The 19,018-nt window shown below is 36.0% G+C and overlaps 1 protein-coding gene across 4 annotated transcripts in view; it reads left to right on the top strand.

Moving 5' to 3' along the window:
* Window positions 1-18,788, top strand: part of LOC150080088 (BTB/POZ domain-containing protein 2-like) — a 259,382-nt gene extending 240,594 nt beyond the window's left edge. For all 4 annotated transcript variants that reach the window (XM_090381237.1, XM_090381238.1, XM_090381239.1 and 1 more), the window contains exons 2-3: window positions 3,281-3,915; window positions 17,229-18,788. In XM_090381237.1, coding sequence (XP_090237363.1) covers window positions 3,281-3,915; window positions 17,229-18,057 — 1,464 coding nt within the window. In that variant the 3' untranslated portion in view covers window positions 18,058-18,788. The remainder of the gene's footprint in view (window positions 1-3,280; window positions 3,916-17,228) is intronic.
* The last annotated feature ends 230 nt before the right edge of the window (window positions 18,789-19,018 follow it).

The raw sequence follows: 19,018 nt of genomic DNA, 5'->3' as shown, positions 1-19,018 counted from the left end.
TGTGCGTAACATAAACGAACGAATATAACATAATTCTGAACTGCAGTGTAGAGCATCCTAAGTATTAAAAAAATAAAAATAAATAAAAATAACTAAAAATGCAATGCAATTCTTTTATTGGAACACCGCCCCATATGCAATGTTTTTTGGTTTTTAAACTTAATACATGACTGCTGTTGCGAGCATTTATGAGAGGTCGCAGAGACCACTATCAGTTGTTTCCACATAAATTTTATCTGCATAACGAAACAACCACCTGATTCTGAGTTCATTGAACAATGGCCTCCGACTCTCATTACCAAGTGTAACGCATTTTAAAACATTGCTAAATGCCCAAATATCTCGAATTAAGAGAAAGCATCAAACAGGAGAGAGAGAGAGAGAGAGAGAGAGAGATCCACTCGAAGGACTAATGCTCAAGTTTAGTAACTTTATGTGCTGTTTTCACTCATATTTTTTTGTAAAAAAATGCTCATAAATTAACACGACTACTTAAATATTAAGATCAAGATCTTCAATATTTTGAACTAAACTTTTATCTGCGTATTTATTTTAAGGCTATCATAGTTATACGATATTCGAAACGTTGTGATGATAGTGTCTTACTCAACTAACAGATGGCAGCACTAAAAACGAAACATTTCTTTGAAATTCTGTACAATTTTTTTTAAGTCCACTCGATTCTGCACCCTGTTCAGTAACTTTAATCCTGCCATAAAAAAATACTGTATATATGTCATCGAGTAAAGCTCTCATTCGCCATTGAATACTGAACAATGAGAGCTTTACTCGATCATAGCTATATTTGTTTATTCAGGATCGAAGTTAAGAGTGAACAGTGTATAGTTCAAAAATGGTGTATAGTTCATAGTAAAAAAGTAAAAGCTAAAAAGTGTGCGAAAATTAAATTGTTCACTTTGTCACAAGATAAATAATTATCGTGGTGTACAAAGTATGTGAATAGTTTATTTCTGGATAGGGTGTCAATTTGCGACTCGCAGTTTAATTCCTATTATACCATTCTGGCAGAAAAATGCATTTTAGGCGCATTCTCAAATGCGTAAAGCATCTATTGTCTTCACGACGTCTATCCGTCCGTCCACACGCAACAATTCGATTCCTAGGGGATGAAATTTCCATGAAAGTTTATATTTGAGTATTTTAGAGAGATTCATTAAGCCCTCCAAAATTTCATAAAAATTGGACCAACAAAAATTCAGAAATTTAATTTTTTCCGTAAAATTTCTAGTTATTTGCATACATAAAATGTTTCTAGTGTTTCACCGTTACTTGACAAGAAAATTTCAGTTTGATAACAATTCGACAGCTCCCATATAAACCTGTCTAGTTTCAAATATTCAAGCATTATTCGAGAAGGCAAATAGGATCGACACCAAATTTTCGACTTATGTGTTTTGCTGTTTCCTGGAAACCTTTTTAACCTTTTAGGTCAATTACGATTTCATAACACCGATCCTCTTCCTCCCCCATAGAAATCTATATAAATAAATGTATGTTTCGGGCATCATTAGAGAAGGGAAAAGTCAGATAATATATATTCATCACGTTTTGCTAGCCCTTCTGGAGGTTGTAGAACTAACTCCGATTTAATAGCCCCTGAGTCCCCCTAACTCACAGAAACGATGCGATAATTCTGGAACAACGCCTCTGATGATCCTTTTTAAAATTTCAATACTTATTCAAAATATTCTGCTGGACCTTTGTAGCAAATATCATGTCGCTAGGATAACCTATTTCCCCAGTGCATTATTCACCCCCCCCCCCCAATCCAGAAAAAGAACTGCTATGCAAATACAAAATCTGAATGCAGGACAGAACAAAAGATTTCCCCTGAGATGATAATCGAAGATGTAAAATGTGACGCTATGTGTACATCACCTAATTTGTTTCAATTTGGAAGTAACAAAGAACATTTGAGCAGGGGGCAGACTGGTCCAGGAGACCGGGCTGCGATCGCCGCAGGCAAACAGAAAATTTGGGTCATTGATCAATAATCACGATATGATTCAGATGTGGTAAAATCTGCAAGTCAAGCCCAAATCTGGAGTAACAAAATACAAACTTTAGTATAAAAAAAGGATAAAAATTTTGAAAACCTCATCTTTAAGTTACTTTTGTATGTTAGTTCTTGGTTCAATAATGGGTTTAATTAACAGGAAAAGTGCATTGATAATATTGTTATTGATAAGTAGGCTAATGCTGCAGCCAATGAGAAATGAGAATAAATTCCAGTACAAAATTTTGACCAATGAAAATCCTGAAATGTACTTATGCAGAAAGCACTATTAGTCATCTCAAGAGCTGCTGTCCAAATCGTTAAATTATGACTTATAATTGGAAAAAGTGAGAAGCTACCGGTAGAGAACAGAGATCACTAGAAGATGAATATGACTACAGTCCCATGCTCCAATTGCGCATATACCTGTCTGTTCTTTGTAGTATTCAATGATCCGTATCGTTAGGAAGCAAGAAGGGATGGAGTCATATATCGTCCTTGTGTTTGTGGATTCCATTTTCTATGACAACTCAAGAATTAATCATTTCCCTTGACCTGTGTGTGTGCACGCACTCACGATAATTTGCAACCTCCCATGGGTATCCAACCTTGCCAATTCTATATTAGTTCACTTACCGCTATGAGACAAACAGAAAATGGGAATTATTTGAGTGTGTGGCGAAGGATACTTCTCTTAGTGAAAGTTTTACCCAGTTAGTTGGATGGCGGAACAAGCGTAGTGGCATGCAGTCAACACAAACATCGTTTGTAGTGTTCCGGCCAGACTGCCTGTTTCTCTACACTTGTATCCAACATTCTGTTGAAGGCTAACTGACCGTAGTTAGCGAGAATTTCGACGAGAAAAAATCAACGAAATTGCTGACTATAGTTAAAATCGATTTTCTTCAACAGCAAGGCGTAGGATGATGAGCGACAGTCTCAGTTTTAGAGACAGGAAAATACGTAGGTAGTTACTCAACTAACGTTAGTTTTAGGTTCTAGATCAAACGGTAATAAAATATCATAAATATCATTTGAAAAGAAATTGTGGTAAAAGTAACAATTACTAAATAGCTAATCCCTTATCAAATATTTTAAATTTTGAAAAAAATATATTAAAATCGACATATTTAATTTATGCATCTCTACCAAACTTTTGATTATCATTCTCGATCATTAAGAACTAAATTCATAATTTAATACTGAAACTGCAACTTTGCAATTGAATACAAAACAGTTTATTTTATTTATTTTTTTTTTTAGTGTCTTCCCAATACCTTTCACCGACTTGTCCCAGAGCAAGGTCTGTGCACTTGGTCCCATCCGACTGGCGGGGACTCCTCCCCCGTGAGTCCACAGGATCGTCAGCAACCCTCACCTCCTTCATCCTTTCCAGTTCGTCGGCCTAACCTCCTGCTATCCACTATGCCTTCATCTGAGGCGGACAAGAATGAACGGCTTCAGAAAAGCAAAAGCGTTGGATCCTCTAAGTATTCAAATCAACAGCCCCATTTTTACTTATCTCCAACGTCTCCATCTGGCGGCAGTCATCCGCAACCATCTGCGCCTAGTCCTGGAATAGTCTTATACAATAGTGAAGATGAAAAGGACATGGTGTTTTTGGTGGGGCACGAGCCCTGGAGAATACCAGGTCACCGTAAAGTACTTGAGCGAGAACCTACCTTTCTGAGAGCTATTCTCGATTCTCAGTCGATGTCTTTACGTCCATTTGATAGCCTCTGTGGAGTTGCTGACGGTCCTGGCAACAACTGTACTGAATTCCCTTCTGGGGGTGTTTCGTCCTCCTCCGAGCCTCCAGTATCGTCAACAGCGAGGCCAACATGTACGGAAGTGAGGATTACCAACATCCAGCCAGAAACATTTGAAAACTTACTAAGGTAAGCAGTTTAACTTATTAGAGATAATTAGAAACATGTTTTTTTATGATTATTCAATAAAAAATTTGCTTTCAAAATTATCAACTGCACATATCAGATTTATGAATCCTTGTCGTTACTGATTATGTTAAGAGATGCAAGGTGTTCTCAAAATGCAACTTCAAAGAACAATAAAAACAAGTTTGTGAAAGTATACCTATTGTATCACGAATAGGTGTATTATACAATACGCCTGTATTGTATAATACACCTATTTCTCTCATCATATAATTAGCACTTTTTCTAAATATAATTAGTAATAATTAGTAAAATTTAAGGTCGACTTATACAGAGTAAAAAAATACTAAACTTGAATTACACACACACACACACACACAAATGAATAATATATATTATATATATATTTTTTTATTCATTATTATTCGCCATCATATAATTGATTATGTCAATATTATGCCTATCACTACTCTATACCAACCCTACCACCTAGATCAGTGAATATATGGCTAGTATTATTTACAGTATTGTAATTTAGGATTACAAGTAGTTATTACTACAGCATTATATTTAGTATTTCTTTACAGTTCACAGTTTATGCAGAAAATTATTGGTTATTTTAGTCATTGGTGTATCGATTCCATTGCTTTCAATTAAAAGTCTTAAATACTACGATTTGATTTAATTGGAATTTTGTGGGTATTGAACATTCTAGTTCTGCTTGTCGTCTGTGCATGGTGCTTTCAGTTCTATTTGACTCGGTAAGCTGTCTTTCTATTTATATTTCTTGTGCTTTTTGTTCTTGACATAACTTTGATGACCTATGTCCAAGGCCGGATTTACTGAGGTGCAATTGCTCCAGAATTCCAAGGGAGAACCGACCAGCAGGCTGTAGGGGTTCCTTATTTTGGGGCATCCAAAAATATGTGCACCAGTTCTCAAGAATACCTAAATCCGACATTGTCTATGTCCAAGTCTTGAGTTTTTTGCAGCCTCTGAAACGGAAGCAATTTCTTTGTCCCTTCTAGTCAAGTTTAAAGTGCTGGTTTGACTCGAAGTACTGGAACCGGGATCTTCCAGTAGTATCCACAAAGTACAGAGTATCAATTTTGCTTATTATCATTTAATTTGTCGTTTTTTAATCTTTTAAATTTTCTAATGTGTACTGGTCTGAACTTAAGGTTACGTGGCAGTCAGGAAGTATGTCATTGCTTGGGGCATCTTGTTTCTATGCCATCCACTCCATTAGCCAGTATTCGTCTGACAGAATTCGTTTAGTGTTTGTGGGGGATCTGACAGTTCCGGGATAATTTCAGTAATTAGACATCCTTTGAGATTATACTGCCGATGAGCTCGGTTAAATTTGAAACGATATTGACCTTTGTGAAAAGATAACGCTAATTTGCTTAGATTGTTTGCCAACATAAACTGTTACAGATTTGAGTAAGTTGTTTATGTTTGTGGTTACTATAGCTTGGTCTTCTTTCTTGAATTGATGGATGGTGCTTAAGAAATAATCGGCATAAGAAATTATTTTAGTTTTTTAGTGTAGAAAAGATAGATTGCTTTTTAAGCCGGAGTAATGTAATTATTAATACATTAAAGTTTTGCCAAAAACAAAGGAAGTTGTATACCGCTAATTTTCCCAAAAAAAAAAAAAATATATATATATATATATATATATATATACAGGGTGATTCACTACCAATGCGACAAACTTGCAGGAGGTGTAGGGGGCACAAAGACGAATCGGAATCACATAGCATTGCAGAGTCCGAAATGCCTTCGTCATGCGGTAGAGGACGTTGAACGGGAGGTCGCGTGAACAGCGATCCCGCTGGAAGTCAGCATTTGCGAACCGTTTCTGTTGAAGAAACCAAGTAGCAGAAGCCCTCCGGAGTGGATAATCCGCAGGCTGCAATGATTGGACGCGTTGCAGATGGTATGAACTTGTTTGGTTTGTTGACAGTATCCTCCATACAGTGGATTGGGAAATACCCAATCGTTGGCCTATCGCTCGAGTACTCATACTCGGATTGCCTTCTGCAAGACGTAGGACATTCTCCTCATTGTCTGGCGTGCTCGTCGTTCGCTCTCGATTCGTGGTACCTCTCGTGAAACAACCAGTCTCACGTAACCTTCTCATCATACGATTAAAATCGTATCATGAGGAGCACGCCTGTGCGGGGAAACGTTCCTGGTACAAGCGCAGAGCGGCGCGCCCGTTACAGTCCGCAGCTCCATACGCGAGGTGCATGTCGGCCAGTTCAACGTTTGAATACTCGTGCATCCTACTGCCTCGGGAACCGGTTCGCAAATGCTGACTTCCAGCGGGATCGCTGTTCACGCGACCTCCCGTTCAACGTCCTCTACCGCATGACGAAGGCATTTCGGACCCTGCAATGCTATGTGATTCCGATTCGTCTTTGTGCCCCCTACACCTCCAGCAAGTTTGTCGAGATGTCGAATTAATTTTGACACGAGAATAGTGTGTCGGCTTCAAAAGAGTTTGGGAGCTCATTGTAAGATGTAAAATCTTACAAGTAAATTGTATATAAAGATAACAGATCGTCGTTCCCAAACTGAGAATTTAATAAGAAAGGATACGTCAGGAATAGTTATATTGTAAAATAAAATATAACAAATCAAATAAATTGAACAAAGTGGATCGTTAAAAATATAGGGGAGATTAAATTAAGGAGGGGGCTAATGGAAGGGAAAGGAGAGTCGTGAGAACTGCTGAGCGAAATTTCTACCAACAAATGGATAAACACTCAGCTATGAGTACCGTAAACAAATCTGAAGGTCTAAAACGGGTAGCAGAGCCATCGGTGAATGGGTGACAAGGGGGGGGGGGGGGTTGCTCGAGAACAATAGAGAGGTGAGCCGAATCAGTCGGAACATCCCTTTGATCGGAGACGAACAGAAAGTGAGTAATACCGTGTCCAAAACAATAGGGCTAGCGTCTGGTAGTCTGCAACAGCTTGACCTGAAGAAATTTAGGGTAACTGCGAAGTATTAACAGGTATCTGTTAATACTAGAGATGTGCAGATGTAACCCCAATCCACAAAGGATGATCAAAGGGAGACAGGTAATTAGAGACCTGTTAGTTTAACTTCTGTTCCAGGGAAATTAATGGAGGCACTAGTTAAAGAAGCATTGCAGAATCATCGGCCAATTTCAAAAAGGAAGCTGACGGCCTGGGAAAGGAATAGTGATATCAAAATGGGAGGTTGAATCTAGCGGGGATGGACATAGCATGGGAAACCCACACTAGCGAATAGTCGGGATGTAAATTTAAATATTGAAGTACGAGTGGTTAAATTTCTGAGCGAAGGTGGGCCAACACAAAAGGGCGGTACACAAATTCGGAAAACAAAAGAGAGCACGCGCAGCCAAAAAAAAACACAAAGTTGAGGTTTTTGTCGGTATTTGTGGAAATGGATTAGTAAAGACAGGGAAGGTTGAGATAATTGTCGGTGTCGATAAATATGAGTTAGTCAAAGACAGAGTTGAGTTTTTTGTTGGCGTTTTTAATATGAGTTAGGAAGGGTCACTGAGTTGAGTTTTTGTTGGTGTTTTGTGAAGATGAGTTAGGAAAAACAGAGTTGAGTTTTGTCGGTGTTAGTGGAAAAATGAGTTAATAAGTTATGTAGGGTTAGATAAGTACTCAGGTCAGCAGTTGAGAAAAATCTGACAAAGTTAAGATGAAGTAATAAGTGTGTAGGGTTAGATAACGACTGAGGTTAGCAGTTGAGAAAGTTCTGACAAAGGTAAGATGGAGTAATAAGATGTGTAGGGTTAGATAAGTCCTGTCTTGTCCTGTCAGCCAGTTGGGAAAGATCTGACAAAGTTAAGATGGAGTAGTGAAGGGTTAGATAAGTTTAAGTACAGTCAGTAAGTTAAGAAAAGTTAGAGGAGTTTCATGATAGAAGAGAACAGCCGAGTAGTCCGTCATCGGAAGGCAAGGGTAGTGGCCCGTCATCGGAGGAAGGCAAGGGTAGTGGCCCGTATGCAAACGAGTGAAGTGTATGGAGAAATAAACCTTGTCCGTAATCGGAAGGTAGAGAAAGTGGCCGTGTGAAAACGAGTGAAGTGTATGGAGAAATAAGCCTAGTCCGTAATAGGAAGGTTGTGAAAGTGGCAAGCGTGAAAATAAGTAGTGTAAGAAGAGGAATAACCCTAGTCCATCATCTGAAGGCAGTGATAAGGCCAAGGAGAGAAATAACCCTAGTCCATCATCTGAAGGCAGTGATAAGGCCAAGGAGAGAAATAACCCTAGTCCATCATCTGAAGGCAGTGGTAAAGGCAAAGGCGCAGATAAGTGAGCTGAGAAGATAAAGTTGTAATCCCGAGTCCGCAAGAATAGCTGAACCATAGGCTAAGTAGCAGTATCGAAGACGAGCCCATAAATTCCTAAAAGACACAGTGATGCCCTATCCAGACGTAGACTACAGCCCATTGAGAAACTAGAAGTCCTGAGATGAATGCCCTTGGCAAACGATGATGCCATTCCCACACAAGGAGCTGAAGGCCCCAAAACGGAGAAGTCCGATTCGAAAAATTAAGTAAGTGACTAGTTATATAGTACATGTATTCTCATTTACCCCAAAAGGACTGTAGGAACCCTAATAGCAGATTAGTAGAAGTTTAGAAAGATGTTAAGGGAAGGATATACAAGATACTAAGGGAAGGATGTACAAAAGGTATAAATAAATATACATAAATATAGATATAAGTCAGATGATAGTTTTGGGTTTTGATTAATGTATAATTAGACATGTGTAGAAAGGTAAGGGAGAGAAATTGGATATTTGTTATTAGATATTGTCTAACATATATGTATGAGATATTTTGGAAGGGAAGGGTAGAGAAATACAGAGAAAAGAATAGCCTTCTGAATATAGCTAACCCTCGGGACAAGCATTAGTCCAGAAATTGATGTTAATTGTACGATTTATCTTGATTAGAGAAAGTTTGCGAAACTATATTCCCCAAGGCAAAAGGGGGCTCCAAATAAATCAGAAGTTAAGAGTGAAATTCCTAAATCAATTTATAAGGTAAGAATTTGATTTACATAGGAGAAAGGGTGTTAACTAAACCTCTTAAATATTTATTGTTCATGTGTGAAGGAAGAAGAAACTATAGCAGTTTTTTTAAGGATATTAAGTTTGTTGTGTAGAAGGAAATAACCCTTCTAGTGTAAAACCAATGTTATTAATCGCATATATATCTGATGCTCATAGGCAAATTTTAATAATATTAGTATGTGCTTGAGTTTGATCACTTTATCATGTTGTATATATATATGTAAATAAACTATGTTATGTTATAAATTAACGTGTGCTTTTGTCATTCTTGAACACTCAGCCTATCCGAAGGGAATTATACGTAATTGAGAAGTTCCCTTGAATCTGGAATTCTCCTTTGAAGCCTAAGTCAGATGTGTAAGTGGGGGTATAAAAAAAAAAGGTCTATATATCTAATAAGGGAACAAAATAAAGAATATTTAATATTATCATTAAATAAAAACAAACAACAAAATAAGAAGTAAAGACTTCATTTCTCTCCCCCCCCCACAGCTAGCTATTCATGATCAGAAAATTTTAAAATATTTAATGCTGGTTTTAATGCAATATTTAATTCTATCCATTAGAATCTCTAAGTTTCTAATCGTATCTGATAATTCACCATGAGAAGGAATATGTAACCAGCAGGAACAAGAAAAAAATATTGGACTGAAAAATGTTGAAGCGTGTTGCACTTTCACTTCACTGTCAGAATTCGCATATACAGTACTTCCTTCGTTCCAATGAACAGAAATATGTTCGTTGATAAAGATGCGAGAAATGTGATCCACGTACTATGTTTTCATTCGGATGGCACTATCTTCCTTAGAATTTAAGAATAACACAATGTATTACTTGCACACGCTTATCTATGTTAAAAGTCCTCATTATGAGTCATTATCAAGTCAGCAGCCGTGGTCACGTAAAGAAAATTAAGGGTAACATCGAAACCATTAAGGCGAGTGTTCAGAAGTGTCTGTACACTAGCACACATATACACGCGAGCTTTTACCAGCTACCGTAGATAATAATGAAGTTTGCAAAATGGCGATCGCTGAAATGTGGGCCAAACAGGAAAGTAGCGACAAGCAGTGTCGAACGAAAGTTAGGTTGGTTTATCGTCCTTGCTTTCTTAGTCACCGTCTATCTTTTTATGTATTTCGCAATTCTGGGAGTTTGCAAGAGCTTTGGTGTTGTCCACAATCTCGTCCTTCTTTTCTCCATTTCCCGTGCTCCAGTTTAAGAAACGATAACACCAAATTTCTTAACACACTGCACCTAATGGGAACTATACTTTGAGTAAAATGGCCTATTTCAAAAATAAAAAATAACAATAATAAATAAATAAAAAATTTAAGCTAGCTAGATATTTTCCAGAGGGCCCCAAATAGGTAGACTCAAACCAGTCTACCTATTTGATTCCTTTGGAAGTCGGAAGTAGCCTTCTGCCAATGTTTTAACTGATTTGACATCGCATTAATGTACAAATACTCCAAGATGGTTGAGTAACATAACTGACTGTCGAGTCCCCTATTCGATATATAAAAAAAATAACTCATCTGATAGACAGATTGTTAAAAGAGTATCTTAGTTTACAATAATTCCTTGCACTATTTTGGCAAACCACACAAGCAATCAAACAAACTTGGTACGTTCCCCACTTAACTAAGTTGTTGCTGGTATTAATTCTGCCCAGATTCGATTTGTGCTCGTAAGATGCAGAAACATTGACGTACTTTCCAAATTAAGATAGTTCCATGGCAATTAATTTTATAATATGCTTTAAAACTTTAAAAAGAAGTTCAAGAAAGGCAAATATACAATAGTATCTTGAATCAAACCAACGAGAAAACTTTGGTTTGCGTGTACCACCTACACCTTGTTATACTAATACAGTGTTACTTTCATTTTATTGGAGGCTGATTCTACATACTATACTGTATATCCCAATAAAAAGGTACAAAGTCAGTAACAATTCGGGAACGTTTGAATTTTATTTTTCTTAAATTGATAATTTTTAAAATTACTTTTATTTAATTATTTTATGTAACATTTTAAACAGATGCACTATAAAATTTAATGAAAATCAGTTGAATAAAATCAGAGATGTGTTTTTAAAAAAATTAAATAAATAACCTGTGAAATGAATTAAAAACTGTCTGATTTTAGTACAGTTTTGAAATGTCTCCACAAATGTTTCTAGAAGGGTTAAATATAAAATTTAGCTGAGTAGTGGGATCCTATCCTAGTTGCAATGATACTCAGTATTGATGTAGATACTACTACTCAAAGCTTAATGGAATGTTTTAAATGTGGAGTTTTTTTTTCTTCAACAAAAAGATACCTAATCCGCCTTCCTAGAATAGCTTTACTCCCCCCCCCCCACTTCCAAGAGGGTATGGCTGCACGATGTGCACGGAGATCCCGTTTGCGTATTCTCTATTGAAAATGACGATGAGAGTGTTATCCAGAAGGGAGAGGAAAACTTAGTTAACTAAAATCCTGAAACAGCCCTGTCATATTTCTCGCTAAAAATGGTATGTTCTTCTCATGCTAATTAACATTAGCATTAGTAGAGGCATATGATGCAAGAAAGCAAACTTACAGAGCATCAGCAAAAAAAAAAAAAAAAAAAAAAGAAAAAACTTCCCATTTCCCCTATCCATTAGCTCCAAAAGTTTGTCCAGTTCTTTCTTGAATTTATTTAACCTATCAACTTCCACAACGACATATGAAAGTTTGTTACAGCAATCGACCACCCGCTGGCTAAAGGAAAATTTCCGCACATCTGTTCTCAAATTTGAATTTATGCCCTCTCAAGTGCGTAATCTGAGCAAGAGGAAGCATCCCATCAGCATTGAGCTTGCTCAAACCATTCAAAGCCTTATACCCCTCACTCAGATCACCTCGCCTAGTCTCCAGACGCTGCAATTTGCAGAACTTAAGCCTTCCTTGGTAAGAGCAACCCTTTGTTCCCCTCACCAATCCCGTTGCCCTTCTCTGTACTCGTTCCAGTAGCTCTACATCCTTCTTGAAATGAGGCCTCCAGACCTGTTTGCAGTGCTCAAGGTGTGGCCTAACCATTGCCTTATATAAAGGGATAATCACCTCCTTAATCCCTGCTAGCAAAATTCCTTAATATCTTTAACAAGACCCCCATAAGCAGTTCTCTGGCAGCCTGTCCGCACTGTTCAGAAAACTTCATATCTGACTGCACAATTCCTCCCCCCCCCGGTCTTTTTCAAAGCCTTAAACAAACACTCAGATTTCTAGACAAAGAAATATATCTTTACTGGAGAGAAACAAATTTAAAGGCTTAAGCCCTTTGCTTCCTCTGCTTCCAAAAAAAAAAAAAACTAGGTTTTCTTTATCGATCTCAGGGTTTTTTTTTTTCATCTGAAAGGCAACTGACACAGTACAAATCTCAAATCTTTCCTACCATGAAATTCTGTTCCCACATCTGAGGCGGTGCCCTCAACAAAATCCTAGACTCTGTCCAAGAGAGAGAAGGTTAATAACTCATTTATTGCAGTCTTTACATTTTCTATCGCATATATGTTCAGTTTCTGCTGAATGACTTTTCTATAGATATATCCATGGGCACTATTCTTTCGAATTAGCATCTATAATCCTGTCACTCTCTTCTAAACCAGTCCGAACATGTTCTTCAACTAGTCAAGATCCAATTATTCAACCGTTAACCAGCCGAACTACATTTCCCTCTTCCTCATTTATCCCTTCTACTTTCCTTATTTACTCTCCCCACCAGAACTTTTGTTCTCTGGAACAAATGTCCTTCACATATATTTACAAAAATTTGTATCCACAAAAACAGAAATTAAGTGACGAACGGTTGTTTCAAGCAGGAGCCCAATAACCTTTTTCCGTTTACAATTAGCACTTTGAAGTTTCGGAGTTGGTGATAACTCCAAAAAAAAAAAAAAAATGGAGGCATATAAAAACTATAATAAGGTAATGCGAAAAAGGGCCGTTTTGTAAAAGCCGAAATATAATTAGAGATATTAAAAAAATATATTCTCTTATATTGTGGCAAATCTGCTGAAATGCCTAATATTCATATATATTTTAGATTAAGGCAGAATCTCTGTTTGCCATGATGACAGCATAATTTCACTTATAAACACGGGTATGCATGGAGTGGCTCTTTTGCAGTTAGGAACTTTTTCTACTTGTACAATAAACAGCTGCTTATTAAACAAACAATTATTTTCGTTCATGCTCCAATACCGCTCTAAACAGCACATTTATAATAATACATAATTAGACGACTTTAATTAGGTATTTTAAACTATTTTTCTACTTAGTGTTTAAGAAATATGTATTAGTCATATGACCAATTTTATACTTATAATGAAACGTGTATTAGCATTCCAAAAGTGTTATTCTTTGTTAAACTTCACTAAACATCAAAAAGACATTTTCTTTGTATATCAGGAAATCCATGATGTGGAAATTAAACATTTGTTCTGTACATTGAGAAATAAGCCGTTTACAGCTTTTACCAGCTTTTTTTTTTTCTAAGCTAAATGCATAGTTAATTGTGTTTTATCGCAATCAGTGGGTGGCTAACCCACAGATTGCGATATCCAGCACTTATGATCAAATATTATCTTGCTTAGTTTGGGATATTACTATATTCCAGAATTTTCAGGTATGTAATTAAAGAATTCTGTAAATACTGTTCCTTTCAGGTTAAGTACACATATGGCTCCATGTTAACCCCAGACACGTGTCCCTGCCTTAACCTGTGAATGTAATAATCACCCACCCCCCTAGTTTACTGCTATCCATGGGGTGACTCTAAAGCAGAGCAATAAACAAGATATTAATAATAATAATAATAATAACCACCTACCGATTCGAAGTATACAACGTAGCTGTCTATACTGTAAATAAGAAAGGATGTTAGCAATAAACTGCTATCTGTAATGCTTATCTATTTGAGTACATTGGCCTGAAAAAGCGGCCAAATAAAGTAATGTAATATACGTGATTTAAGTTGCATATAAAAACTGAGTGGAACAGAAAGCTGTGTGTTTCAAAAGAAGCGCATTTTATTCGTTTATAAATAAGTGATAATCGCAATATGATTGCTCTAACCACTTTTGCTCCTTCTCATAACCTTATAAATGTTTTTGACTTTATTGCTTAATTTACAGTCAGTACAATAAATATGTATTGCCACCAAGGAAACTGGTTTTTGAATAAACATACTTCACTATGAAGGCCCTTTAAAGAGCCTTCATAGGGTTTATTTTTTTATTAAGCCATTCAATAAATTTGAATGGCTTACAGTACTGTATTTAATAAAATATTTTTCAATATTTTATTAAAAAATATTATTACATTAATAATCATAATTACTATTATTTTTATTATTAAAATAATATTTTGATGAAATACTAGTGCCTATAAATAATTGAACCAATGGAATTCTAGCTGAGGGACAGATAGAAGGTAATGTGTTCCAAAATTGTGAAGGTTAAAGAAATGTCCCAGTTAATGAATGCAATAAAAAAAAAAAAAAACTATAGAAATATACAGGGTAATTCAAAAGTACTGCATAATCCATACCTTAAAATATATTTATTGTACAAATATAACATTCAAATCAAGACACGTAATACCAGTTAAAAACAAAATTAAAATATATTATAATAAAATACATTTAAAATACGTCTAAAATTAATCTATTATTAATCTCGTATTACACGTTTAAAATGTATAATACCAGATTAAATGTAAAAATAAAAATCTAAAAGCGCAGGAGCTTTCGACGTCTATATGGAGCCGTTATCAATTGAAAAAGTTAATCTAGAATAGAGTATAAGTTACATGCTTAGGATAAAGGAACGTGCATTCAAGGAACAGGAGAAAGGGTGAGAGGAAAGAAAACACTGAAGTAAAAAAAATGAAAGAAGGAAAGAATGTAAGAGAAGGAGAAATAGATATAAAAAGTGAAGGGGGAGAGGATAGAGTGCCCTCTGAGTCATTCACGGATTACCAGAAGGGGAGAAGAGGAAGTCTTTTTCTTTTATATGCTTTCCTCTCCCCACTCCTGTCCGCCTGGTTCCTGACGTTGCAATCCCATCATCCTCAGCTGCACAGTTTGTACTCAGTGCTCTAGTTTAACTTTTTCATTTGATAAAGGCGCCTGTATTTTCAGATTATTATATTTTTACCGCTTTTAATCTGGTATATTTTAAACGTTTTATCGTAATATATTTTCATTTTATGTTTTTAAATTCAAAAAATTCCTCCAATTAATATTTATTGGAGGAATTGGAGAGTAAGGAGTTGAACACTTAAAATTCAACTTTTTTTGTTTCTTTTTTCTGTCCACGACAGAATCATAGTTCTTTGTACCTGAATACTTCACGTTTACTACACAGCATTCATTTGTGGTTTCTGTCACTTCTTTTCATTACAGTAGTTTTAAAAAGTAAAAGAAAAACCGATACAAGTGCGGAAAGAGCTCAGTGTGTGTTCTGATTTAAAGAAATCAAGCGTAGAGACATATTATACTGTACAAACACAAACAAGACATAAATATAAAACACATTGCTTTAAGAATCCTCACCCCAAGTATTCTCTGCTTAAGTGGCACAAAAATGTTGCTATGGCCCAGCTATTATCTGAATGTGAAGAAAAGTCAGAGACCAACACCAAGCGTTAGTGATGAAAGTATCAAAGTACGAGGAAGACATGTTTTCATAACCCACACAAATCAAACTAGCATTCCACAGTCAACGGTGTGGAGAGTGTTAAAGAAAAGTTTGTTCTTCCAGCAGTAAAGTCTATAAATGTTAAATTTATATGGAGGATGTAGCACCTTCTCCAATGACAGGAGAAGGTGCTACATCCTCTATTGTCGTTCTGGACGGACATACTCCTTCGATGTGGAGATGACGAGGACCTCATTTCGGCTTCACTTTAAGTGATGAAATCTTTCAGTGCTACTCTTGTTCATACGGTTTTATGTATTATGACTGGAGTGTTCAAGGTATGTATAATGTGCAGACTGAAAACTCAGAACAACCCTACTCCCTCCACCTGAGAGTGGATAATTGCAACTCAACGGAAAAGGCCTTTAAGAATTCCTCCACCTTTCGACGGGATTTGAACTCTGACCTCTCCAAACGAGTGGTAAATGGCCAAAAAATTATACTTCCACGGAGGGCAATTGCTTTCTAAGCTCTTTAACATTATTTCACTTTTCACTGAAGTATAAAAGTTGAAGCTTGAAAGCGATCGATTATCCGTAAATGCTTATTCTCTATGCTTAGTAAAGAAATTAGCAAAACGGCCAGAGAATCAACAAATTAATTCTCGAATTAATTCACGATCCCTAATTCACTAAATAGCAAAAACATTTTTAGAAAATTAAGTGTGGTTTGTAAACAACATTGACACTGCAACTTTGTCCATTTGTACAATTTGCTCACACGCCGCGTTTTTGCGCGGCATATTTAATTTTCTTTTGGAAATTAAATAGCCTTTCAAATATCCTTTCAAAACTCGTACATCTAACTCGTACTTTTACCCAGTATCTAAGCATACTGGGTAAAAGATATCGCCAGAAACGCTCAACACAGGCAGGGACTTCTGTGAAGAGATTGTAACTTTTCTCATTTTCCTTTCCCTTAATTATTTCCCTTATAAATATACCATAAAGGCAAATAATTAATTAAATTTTTACTGCCTTTTGATGTACGTTACTTTTTTTTTTTCGAAGAAAGGGTGTACAATATGACTACCCAAAATTCTGAAAATTCCAAGATCCCTAAGTTGCCGAATTTCAGAGGTTTACTTTTAAGTTGGGTCGCGTTGTTTTTGATGACAACCAAAAACAACGCGACAAAAATTAGTATATTCGATATAGATGCAGATGTAGTAGGTGTAGATTTTCCCAAGATAGTTTAGACCGGATACCTTATCTTTGCTTAAAAAGACCTCATCTATAGAATCCGTTCCAGAAGCCTTTCGAAACTTGGTTAATTGATTTCGTTGTTATTCTTCCTTGGGGAAATTTGTCTTTAACATTCATTCGCATTTATAGCTACTCTAATGGCATTTATATCTGCATGATTTGAAAATGATTTAAAATCTTTACAAACAGCCAGAAACTATTAACAATATTTACATTTTCATAATTTATTTCAATTTGTATCACACTCATTATTTATATTTGAAAACTCACTGGTTTGTTTTTTTTCATTATCTAGGTTTATTTACACCCATCAAGTGTCTATGTCCTCGGTCCAGGACGCCCTCTGCCTTCTACAAGCTGCCAATACTTATATGCTATTTAGTCTATCAGTGGTATGCCTGGTGTACTTACTGGAGAATATTTCCAAAGACAATGTTTTGTATGTTCTTATGCAGCTACAAAATCTCCGGCCAAGTTGCATTCAATCTGATTATCACGACAGCGATAATTTACTGAATGAACTGGTTTTAAAATGTTACAATATCATTGATTATTCTGCAGAGTATGTTCTACGTAGTGAGACCTTTAAGACGCTGGATTACGACATCATGACTGAGGTGCTGTCACGTGACACGTTAGCAGTAGCAACAGAGATGGTTGTGTTTGACGCTGCAGTCAGGTGGGCTTGCCAAGCTTGTAAGCGACTTCAAAAAGAACTTACACCCGAAAACAAGAGGGCTGTCCTTAGAGATGCTTTCTTTCAAGTAAGATACCTCCTGATGACTGAAGATGAGTTCCTACGCGGTCCGGCAGCAGTGGATATGTTTAACAAAGAAGAAAAGGACACTCTTTTACATAGGATCCGAGGAGGATCAATTCGACCACTTCCAAAACATTCGAATCTGGATAGGAAGCGAGAACCTCGCCACAAAACTCTGAGTTCACCAGATATCACCAAACAGTATGTTTCTAACCCGTGCCCAAGTGATGCTTCCCCTTCCGGTAGTCTGGTAACTGCTTCTAATCAAAAAAGTCACAGCAAGAAAAAGAAAAAGTCAGTTTTGGTGAAAGCTGCCCATAGGTTTGGGAGTGCTTTGATCTACATTGTCCAACTACTTGATTAAAATGCTATCTAAAAGATTTCAGTTGGTGCTGAACCGACAGACGGCCCAAAATCTGAGATCTGCTTACCAAATAATTACCATCTTTACTTGCAAATACCCAATTATGCTTGGGCCGATGAAATCAAAGTATTACGAGAGTTTAATATAATTTCTGAGCATTCCATTGAATACATTTTGTAAGAAACTTTCATACAACTTGTTTCTAAAGTTCTCCTTAGAAATATTAAATAAACAAAGGGATTTCTGTAAGAATTTAGCATTAACTCAAGCACGTTGAATAATGTGGAGTTGAATAACTTCTTTTAACTTTGGCACATTCTCGCATTATCGTTATTAAATTGAATAACGTTACCAATTCAGTGCAATCTTTTTTACAAAAAAAAAAAAATTGTAAAGACATTTTGGGTTTTGTTTTTACACACTTTGATAAATTTCGCACCAAACGGCTGTCTGAAATGAGGTGAAACAACCGATACTGCACAAAAATATTTTTCTTCATCTTTTAATAATTTTAACTCCGTTTATAATTGTACAAAAAAAAAAAAAAAAAATCAGCAAGCTGTTATAACAAGATATAAGCTTATATTTTCCGTACCATCTATATACACACACTCTCTTAAACAAGTACACATTTGCTGCGATTTTTAAAAGTTTTACAAATCCCCTTTTCCCAGATAAGGATATCCTTTGCATTTATATATTCCACTTGAGACTTTGCTATATTTGTTAAAGGTCACATTAAAAAGGTTAGATGAAATATGGATAATTCATTATTATTATGACTTTTTTAATCCCATAAGAAAAAAAAAATAATAATCACTGTAACATATCAAAAATCAAATAATGATTAATTAAACATATGCGATATTCAAACTACTTCTATTTTTTTTATTTTTTTGTATAAAAAAATGTCTATCATTTAACTATCGAAAATATTTTAAATACTGCTCTAAATGTTCCG

The sequence above is a fragment of the Mastigoproctus giganteus genome, chromosome 9 (assembly GCF_048544385.1).
Source record: "Mastigoproctus giganteus isolate SK-2022 chromosome 9, ASM4854438v1, whole genome shotgun sequence".
Lineage (NCBI taxonomy): Eukaryota > Metazoa > Arthropoda > Arachnida > Uropygi > Thelyphonidae > Mastigoproctus > Mastigoproctus giganteus.
This window is presented reverse-complemented; position numbering and strand designations above follow the sequence as displayed.